The sequence below is a fragment of the Coregonus lavaretus genome (assembly GCF_964263955.1).
Source record: "Coregonus lavaretus genome assembly, chromosome: 7".
Classification (NCBI taxonomy): Eukaryota; Metazoa; Chordata; class Actinopteri; order Salmoniformes; family Salmonidae; genus Coregonus; species Coregonus lavaretus.
In genome coordinates this window covers 57,291,607-57,301,823 of record NC_139994.1, presented here as the reverse complement: position 1 = coordinate 57,301,823, position 10,217 = coordinate 57,291,607, and the positions used below count along the sequence as shown (strand labels likewise).

At 43.0% G+C, this 10,217-nt stretch overlaps 1 protein-coding gene across 1 annotated transcript in view; it reads left to right on the top strand.

Annotated features, from left to right (window-relative positions):
- LOC311132594 (excitatory amino acid transporter 3-like) overlaps nucleotides 1-8,852 on the top strand; it is a gene marked incomplete at both ends in the record, with an annotated part of 10,672 nt that extends 1,820 nt beyond the window's left edge. Inside the window, 11 exons of the mRNA XM_084165847.1 lie at nucleotides 2,637-2,777; nucleotides 2,979-3,071; nucleotides 3,172-3,286; nucleotides 3,560-3,602; nucleotides 3,825-3,935; nucleotides 5,883-6,067; nucleotides 6,640-6,747; nucleotides 7,307-7,429; nucleotides 7,646-7,840; nucleotides 8,137-8,271; nucleotides 8,618-8,852. Of these exons, the coding sequence (XP_084021973.1) occupies nucleotides 2,637-2,777; nucleotides 2,979-3,071; nucleotides 3,172-3,286; nucleotides 3,560-3,602; nucleotides 3,825-3,935; nucleotides 5,883-6,067; nucleotides 6,640-6,747; nucleotides 7,307-7,429; nucleotides 7,646-7,840; nucleotides 8,137-8,271; nucleotides 8,618-8,852 (1,484 nt within the window). The remainder of the gene's footprint in view (nucleotides 1-2,636; nucleotides 2,778-2,978; nucleotides 3,072-3,171; nucleotides 3,287-3,559; nucleotides 3,603-3,824; nucleotides 3,936-5,882; nucleotides 6,068-6,639; nucleotides 6,748-7,306; nucleotides 7,430-7,645; nucleotides 7,841-8,136; nucleotides 8,272-8,617) is intronic.
- Between the last annotated feature and the right edge of the window lie 1,365 nt (nucleotides 8,853-10,217).

Below are 10,217 nucleotides of genomic sequence, written 5' to 3'. Positions count from 1 at the left end.
GTCCAACCGCAGACCACGCCAGCCCAGGACCTCCATATCCAGCTTCTTCACGTGCGGGATTGTCTGAGACCAGCCACCCGGACAGCTAATGAAACTGAGGAGTATTTCTGTCTGTAATAAAGCCCTTTTGTGGGGAAAAACTCATTCTGATTGGCTGGGCCTGGCACCCCAGTGGGTGGGCCAATTCCTCCCAGGCCCACCCATGGCTGCGCCCCTGCCCAGTTATTAGAAATCCATAGATTAGGGCCTAATTTATTTATTTCTATTGACTGATTTCCTTATATGAACTGGAACTCAGTCAAATTGTTGAAATTGTTGCATAATGTGTTTATATTTTTGTTCAGTATACTTAGCTAACCCTTCCCCTAACCTAATTTGTAACATATCATACGTTTTGCAAATTTATAACATATTGTACGTTTTGCAAATTCGTAACATATAATACGAATTGTAATACGTAACATATATCATACGAAATGGGTGATGAACATCCACAAATTAATACATAACATATCATACTAAATTGAGTGTCTTGGATTTACGTACAAAATGCTCTGAGACCAGTTTGCTGAGCAGCCAACCTGCTTGCACCAATCCCTTATAATTGGGGTAAAATACAAACCGCTCTCCTCAATGAATTTCATTAATTCATCCATTCCGATTATGGTAGAAATGACTTTTTTACAGTACAATACAGTCAATTGTATGATATTGCACTGTGTCATTACACAGTACTTGCTTCGATACAGTATTTATTTTACAGTAGGTGTACTGTAATATGAAATACAGAATCGTACTTGCCACCGAGCTGCCTGTAAGCTAGTGTCAAAATCACAGTAACCGCTTTACAGTGCACATAAAAGTTCACTACTACACTATGTGGCCCCTACTGCTGGCCATGCTTACTCTTTAGTAGCAAGGCAGCCCCTTTCATGCCACTTCTGTACTTACGTTATTACATGGGCGGGATTGTTGGACGTCAGCATGTATGTTTCATTCATAACCATAAGTTATTTAGCTTTGCCGTAATGCCAATAACTGTCCTGTTGTGGCAAGATTTTACTCTCCACGGGGCCTGTATTGATAAATAGTCTCTGACTAGGAGTGCTGATCTAGGATCAGGTCCCCCCCTGACTCATCTTTTAATTAAACCATGAAAACAGCATGGAGAGGGTTTACCATTTTGAAGGAATCACATTATTTTACATAAATTACCAGATATTTACATAGAAATTGTATGGTAAAATGGTAATTACATAATAATAACATATGAATCACTTGTTCGTTTCATAAAAATTAATCTGGGCTGGTGCATTGTCTATTTGGATTTATTTGGTTCTCAGTATGTCAACATGACCCATCCAGTAGCCCTCACAACCATGCCACCATTACCACAATCACCACCACTATTATCAACTTACCTGGTAAAATAAGGATTAAATAAATACATTTCGTTTTTTAAAATTACCACCACCACCATCATCATCACCACCATTACCACCATCCTCACCACCATCATCATCATCATTACCACCATTACCACTATCCTCACCACCACCACCATCGTCATCATCATTACCACCATTACCACCATCCTCACCACCACCATCATTATCACCACCATTACCACCATCCTCACCACCACCATCATTATCACCACCATTACCACCATCCTCACCACCACCATCATTATCACCACCATTACCACCATCCTCACCACCACCATCATTATCATCACCATTACCACCATCCTCACCACCACCATCATTATCACCACCATTACCACCATCCTCACCACCACCATCATCATCACCACCATTACCACCATCCTCACCACCACCATCATTATCACCACCATTACCACCATCCTCACCACCACCATCATTATCACCACCATTACCACCATCCTCACCACCACCACCACCATACACACCACCACCACCATCACCATCATTATCACCACCATTACTACCACCACCATCATAATCACCACCATTACTATCACCACCATTGCCACCACCACCAAACCACTGGTGTGGAACAACTTCTATACAGTACAATATACCATGAGGGTTTATTTTTAATTGATAACACACAGAGTGGGGAGGATACACTGTATGTGACGTTTATGGATGTTTATGGACGACCCCCCCCCCCCCTCCCCAGCGATGCACAATGAGCTTTATAAAAGGCAAGACACAATGACACTTATAAAAGCTGTTTAGCAGCTTACGGCTAAAGTGTTTTCCTCAATGTCACAACCTTAAACCCCTGTCATGAAACCCTGTGCAAGGCAAAAGTTATGTAACACCTTGCCCATAAACTACAAAGGAGAAGTCACATAGTCATAATACTGTGGTAGCCTACTTGACAGCTCTTAAATAATAGTTACGTTTACATTTTAATTTGACATGGCATGCAGGTCGAACACCAATGTTGTTCCTTTTGTCATTATTATATATATCTCTCCCTCTCCCATTACATTTCCACAGTAAAAATGCTTCATATTCAGTGAATGGGTAGTGTGGGAACTGGGAACTAAACTTGTGATGTGTTGAACAAACCTTGTATTGAACTAACCTGCGTAAACCAACCTTATTCATCTCTTTCTCTGTCACTCTCTCTCTCTTTCTCAGGGATAGGCCTTGGGGTGGTGGTCAGGGAATATGCCTCTCTCTCCCACCTCGAAAAGCAGTATTTTGGATTCCCGGGAGATATCCTGATGCGGATGCTCAAGCTGGTCATCCTACCCCTCATCATCTCTAGCATGATAACCGGTAACTTGGGATGAATTGTATCTCAACAGCTCTATTTCTATTTTGTTTAATGAAGGGGGCCATCAGAGAAGAATGGGCACAGATAAGATATCTTATTCAAAGACAACTAAAATAGTCCTAGTCATTGAGAGGACTTGTTGACAGACATGCTTCCTTTGGGTGAACAGGTCAATTGTTTCTCGGTCTTGTTTGTGTTCACAGGAGTGGCCGCCCTGGATTCGGATGTTTCCGGAAAGATAGGTTTGAGGGCTGTGGTTTATTACTTGTCCACCACCATCATTGCAGTCATTCTGGGTGAGTTAAAAGCACCTGGTCTCACTCCCTTTCCGCTGTTCCCCCATTTGTTATGAAGTGTGACATTTGAATATTGAATGATGGTTAACATGTTTTTCAGGTATTGCATTGGTGATAGCCATCAAACCTGGCGTCTCTCAGGAGGCAGAACACATCGACAGGACAGAGATCACAGAAAACGTCAACACAGTCGACACGCTACTGGATCTTGTCAGGTGACAGCTACACTTCCAGTGTTTCCCCTAGGATTATTGTCAGCAGCGGTGGCAAAGTTAGTGTGGGGGAGGGGAGGGGAGGGGTGGCTGAACCGAACCAATTTAGCAGCGGGGAAACACTGAATTTTACCGTCATAATAGATGAACATGATATTTAGTTTGATAGAATTTCTATAAAGGCCCATTCTACATCAGTCAGAGATGCAGTGTATAACATTTCCACATTTGTCTCACATTGTTGACATCTCAACATTTGTCCCATTCCCTCCACAGAAACATGTTTCCTGAAAACATAGTACAGGCTTGTTTCCAACAGGTAAGAGTCATTGTCTTATTTGTACATTCAAGCTTACGGTCACTAGCCTGGTCCCAGATCTGTTTGTGCTGTCTTGTCAACTCTTATGAGAATTGGCAAGACAGCTCAAACAAATCTGGGGGGAGGCTATACAATCACTGCTCTTTGAGGAGAAAACATGATCCTACATTCAAAAATAACCATGTCAAATGTTACTATTTCAATTCAACCATGTCATTCCAGTACAAGACAATGCGCAAAGAGCTGGAACCCTCTAAAGTGAAGGTGAACACTACAACTACAATGTTCCCTCCTCTCTCTACCACTGTCATGGCAACCATTTTCCCCCCAGAGGTAGGTGTTACTGTTTCCATATGTTTATCCGCCTGTGTGTCAAGAGCTGTGATTTGATAGGACCGAAGCTGGCAAGCCCGGTCTTCTTTTTCTACTTGATTAGAGTTCATCAGATGTTTATCTATCCAATCACAATCTTTTGTGGTATGAAAATGTGCCCCATTTCAGTCTTTCTTCAGATGAGCTTTGGTGTGTCTACACCTGGTCACCCACATCGAGTGTGATGGCTATGACCACAGATCAACTTGTACAGTCGTGGTCAAAAGTTTTGAGAATGACACAAGTATTGGTCTTCACAAAGTTTGCTGTTTCAGGGTTTTTAGATATTTTTGTCAGATGTTACTATGGTATACTGAAGTATAATTACAAGCATTCCATAAGTGTCAACGGCTTTTATTGACAATTACATTAAGTTTATGCAAAGAGTCAATATTTGCAGTGTTGACCCTTCTTTTTCAAGACCTCTGCAATCCGCCCTGGCATGCTGTCAATTAACTTCTGGGCCACATCCTGACTGATGGCAGCCCATTCTTGCATAATCAATGCTTGGAGTTTGTCAGAATTTGTGGGTTTTTGTTTGTCCACCCGCCTCTTGAGGATTGACCACAAGCTCTCAATGGGATTAAGGTCTGGGGAGTTTCCTGGCCATGGACCCAACATTTCGATGTTTTGTTCCCCGAGCCACTTAGTTATCATTTTTGCCTTATGGCAAGGTGCTCCATCATGCTGGAAAAGGCATTGTCCGTCACCAAACTGTTCTTGGATGGTTGGGAGAAGTTGCTCTCAGAGGATGTGTTGGTACCATTCTTTATTCTTGGCTGTGTTCTTAGGCAAAATTGTGAGTGAGCCCACTCCCTTGGCTGAGAAGCAACCCCACACATGAATGGTCTCAGGATGCTTTACTGTTGGCATGACATAGGACTGATGGTAGCGCTCACCTTGTCTTCTCCGGACAAGCTTTTTTCCGGATGCCCCAAACAATCGGAAAGGGGATTCATCAGAGAAAATGACTTTACCCCAGTCCTCAACAGTCCAATCCCTGTACCTTTTGCAGAATATCAGTCTGTCCCTGATGTTTTTCCTGGAGAGAAGTTGCTTCCTCTCTGCCCTTCTTGACACCAGGCCATCCTCCAAAAGTCTTCGCCTCACTGTGCGTGCAGATGCACTCACACCTGCCTGCTGCCATTCCTGAGCAAGTTCTGCACTGGTGGTGCCCCGATCCTGCAGCTGAATCAACTTTAGGAGACGGTCCTGGCACTTGCTGGACTTTCTTGGTCGCCCTGAAGCCTTCTTCACAACAATTGAACCTCTCTCCTTGAAGTTATTGATGATCCGATAAATGGTTGATTTAGGTGCAATCTTACTAGCAGAAATATCCTTGCCTGTGAAGCCCTTTTTGTGCAAAGCAATGATGATGGCACGTGTTTCCTTGCAGGTAACCATGGTTAACAGAGGAAGAACAATGCTATTCTAACTCAATCAGCATGACAGAGTGATCTCCAGCCTTGTCCTCGTCAACACTCTCACCTGTGTTAACGAGAGAATCACTGACATGATGTCAGCTGGTCCTTTTGTGGCAGGGCTGAAATGCAGTGGAAATGTTTTTTGGGGATTAAGTTCATTTTCATGGCAAAGAGGGACTTTGCAATGAATTGCAATTCATCTGTTCACTCTTCATAACATTCTGTAGTATATGCAAATTGACATCATAAAAACTGAGGCAGCAGACTTTGTGAAAATTAATATGTGTCATTCTCAAAACTTTTGACCACGACTGTAGAACATTATAATGCCACTGTGTGGACAGGGGTCAATATGTTGTGTTCTGAGGAAAAAGCACAAGAAAATGGCTGTCGGCCCACTGAAACACAGTACTTCACCATTGGATGTTTTGACCAAAATCGATTTCTATTTTTATACTTGCTTCCTTATTTCTCCTCTCTGTAGAACATCACCAAGGACTATTTGATAGTCGGGTCATATTCTGATGGGATCAACGTGCTGGGTCTCATCGTGTTCTGTGTGGCGTTCGGCCTCGTCATCGGCAAGATGGGTGAAAGGGGACGCATCCTGCTGGAGTTCTTTGATGCTTTAAACGAGGCCACCATGAGGCTAGTCCAGATCATCATGTGGTATGTAACTACAGGCCACCATGAGGCTAGTCCAGATTATCATGTGGTATGTAACTACAGGCCACCATGAGGCTAGTCCAGATTATCATGTGGTATGTAACCACAGGCCACCATGAGGCTAGTCCAGATTATCATGTGGTATGTAACTACAGGCCACCATGAGGCTAGTCCAGAATATCATGTGGTACGTATTGCTGAATTCACGTGCTAGTTGGAACTTGGACATTTTCAACTTGCTAACTGGTTGAACACGGCAAATGTATAACTACAACCAGCGTTTTCTAGGTCCGACTAGCACGTGAACGTGACATAAGTACAGTCTAGTCTACAGGCTATCTTTATGAATACTTTTTTTTCTTCTTCTTCTTCTTCTTCTTCTTCTTCTTCTTCTTCTTCTTAAAATTCACCCTGCATCTCACTTAGTTACACTAGAAATGTTTAGAATATTGTAGTTCACATTAGCTATTTTCTATGCTATTATATGAATATACTGTAGTTTTAATGCTATTCCAGTGGTGGAGGTGATGGTGGAAATGTTGATAGCATTAACATAACCATTGTTATTATTACAGCTACATGCCAGTGGGGATACTCTTCCTCATCGCTGCCAAGATCATTGAGGTAGAAGACTGGGAGATCTTCAGGAAGTTGGGCCTGTACATGGTGACAGTGTTGAGTGGGTGAGCCTGAACCAGCATTCTCTCTCTCTCTCTCTCTCTCTCTCTCTCTCTCTCTCTCTCGCTCTCTCTCTCTCTCTCTCTCTCTCTCCACAACAATGGTAGATTTATAGCTGGCATTAGGGTCCAGTTTTTCTGCAAAGGTACTGTAAAAGCTATCTCTGTCCCGGCACAGATAAGAACCAAGGACATTTAAAACTGCTCAACCTGCAGATGCGGTAATGAGGCCTTTAGCGAACGCCTGTCCAACCGTAAATTTCACGGACAGAATTATGCTTCTGGGTGACCAGGAAAATTATTCTTCAGAGTCTAGTGAAGGGGAACGCAGTCCTGTGAGTCCTAAATGGCACCCCGTACCCTATATAGTGCACTACTTTTGACCAGAAGCCTATGGGCTATAAAGGGAGTAGGGTGCCATTTGGGATTCAGCCTTGGTTATTCTGTTATTATAAACTGGAGGAGAAGAGTTTTAGTCCCCAGTTAACCCCAGGGGTTAGTCAGCTATTTCTTACAATGAGTCAAAATCAAACACTTCTTTGTAATGTTTTACTTTTCTCCTCAGCCTAGCTATCCACTCTACCATTTTTCTGCCGCTGATCTACTTTGTCATCGTGAGGAAGAACCCGTATACCTTTGCCTTGGGGATGGCCCAGGCACTGGTCACTGCTCTCATGATCTCTTCCAGGTAAGCCTCAGTCACTATTGGGGATCATACAATATGTTGTATATATCAAAGTATAGCAGTAATGGCTGACATATCTATTTATTAATCTATTAATATAATACATCTATCTATCCAATCCATCCATCTGTCTGTTCTTCCATCCATCCGTCCAATTATCCACCTACCCATCCAATCATCCATCCATCCTTCTTTAACCTAAATGCTACCTCCCTCTAGCTCTGCCACCCTGCCTGTCACCTTCCGCTGTGCCGAAGAGAACCTCCGGATCGACAAGAGGATCACCCGCTTCGTGTTGCCCGTGGGCGCCACCATCAACATGGACGGTACGGCTCTCTACGAGGCGGTCGCTGCCATCTTCATTGCCCAGCTCAACGACTACGATCTTGATGTGGGTCAGATTGTCACCATCAGGCAAGTCACCAACACCCTGGGTTGTCAGGAGATTGTGTATTCTATGTACTCATTTTGGGCAGGTGAAAGTGTCATAGCATATTTATAATCAGATGGAAAGTATTTGGTGGTCTCAGACTTCAGCTGCTCAGAATGAGTATGCCACTGAGTGATGTAAGGAAAAACGTATTTGTGTGTGACAAAACTGACTTCACACTGGAAACTCAACCATAATCAAGCATCAAGTTAATGACCTAATAATATGTCAAGGTAAGGGAATTGCAAAGATGGTAATTGACTGTTTCCTCTGATTTCAGTATAACAGCAACTGTAGCCAGCATCGGAGCCGCCGGTGTACCTAACGCTGGCTTTGTTACCATGGTGATTGTTCTGACTGCCGTTGGACTACCGGCAAATGATGTCACTTTAATTATTGCTGTGGATTGGCTGCTGTGAGTAATACCTTGAGTGAAATATTGTCAAGAGAAAATATTGTTTTAGTGATGAATACAATGGTGTGACGTTTTAAAGGTAGACTCAGCAATATAACATCACCATACGCAGTGGAGACAACAACAAAAACATACAGTAAATCTGCCAAGACTGTCACTACATTCTCTTCTCAATTTGTGCCATCCCTTAAACAATGCCCAGGAGGGGCAGTCTTGGCAGATTACATTTGGTTCTTGTTTGATGACTGTACGCAGGAAGTTGACCCGCAGTGTATCATATTGCAAAGTCTTCAGTATCTTTAACTAACTGATTATCACAACGGACAATGTTCACTCACCATTTCAGAGACCGCTTCCGCACCATGATCAACGTGCTGGGGGATGCCTATGGAGCTGGCATCGTCCAGAAGCTGTCCATGCGGGAGCTGGAGAGGATGGACGTCACCTCGGACGTGACCAACCCCTTTGCCCCGGAGACCAGGCTGGATGACGAGGAGTGTGAGAAGAAGTCCTACGTCAACGGTGGCTTCACCATCGACAAAACCGACGCCATCTCCTTCACCGAGATCTCCCAGTTTTAGGAGGAAAGGGAGGGGGGGGGGGGGAGAAAAGAAGTGCCATTGCTGCTAGATGTTTAGCCTGGTGGTTCCGTCCTGTTTGTAGCTTGGTTCTAGATCTGTTTGTGCTGTCTTGCCAACACCAATGTTCATTGTCACGTCTAGCACAAACAGATCTGCGACCAACATTTCCTGTTGCTGCAGGATTATTGCTGCAGGATTCTTTTCCTGCTGTAGCACACTGGCTCAAATTAAGATCCTACATCTGTAGCAATATCAGCCACCACCATCTGTTCACTCTTGATGCTCTTTCCAGCACTGTCCCCGATTATCAGCGGAAATCCTCAGCAGCCCTTAAAATGAGCTCTGCTGTATTTGAAATGGCACCCTATTCCCTAACTAGGCCCTGGTCTAAAGTAGTGCACTATGTAGGGAATAGGGTGCATGCCCTAACTAGGCCCTGGTCTAAAGTAGTGCACTATGTAGGGAATAGGGTGCATTCCCTAACTAGGCCCTGGTCTAAAGTAGTGCACTATGTAGGGAATAGGGTGCATTCCCTAACTAGGCCCTGGTCTAAAGTAGTGCACTATGTAGGGAATAGGGTGCATTCCCTAACTAGGCCCTGGTCTAAAGTAGTGCACTATGTAGCGAATAGGGTGCCCCTTCGGACGGACCCATTCTCTCTTTAACCAAAAGAGCTTCCATCGTTATGTTGACATAGTGCCAACAATGAACACAGTCACTTTTGAATGAATCAATACTTTTGTTAATGTTTTTACATAGAGGGAACAAGGGGGACGACAAGAGCCAGAGCTTTTGAAATTCATAGCTACAGTGTGTGTGTAACTGAAATAATATATCGCCGGGCTGAGCTGTGTATATGTATTGCAAAAAAGAGCATGGAAGAAGAAATACAACTATATTCCTGACGTTCAATACACTGTATATTGCAAAGATTCAAACAGACCTTTATAAACTACAGTGTTCCACTTTGTTTGTCCTTCAGAAGATGTTTACTCTTTTCAAATGTGTTCATTTTTATCTAAATTCTTTATTTTTGTGACAAAGTTTTTATTTAGTTTTTTCCCAAAAAAATCTGGGGGGGGGGTACAAAATACATTCAAAGAAATGCATACAAAGATAACCCCAACCCATAAAATTCTTGACAGTTTTGTGTGTCCCCTGTTGGTGAAAGTGAATGTTCTTAAGCTTTACAATATGTGCCAAACATCTTAACTTTATATCATTCATCCATGTTTATATTTTAATTGCATGAAGCAATATTACAAAGAAATACAGTGGAAAACTTGTAATGAACATAGACTTGCTGTATATATTTTTCAAGTGACCAATGGACTTCAGTAAGAAAGTAGAGTTGATGGGCACAAC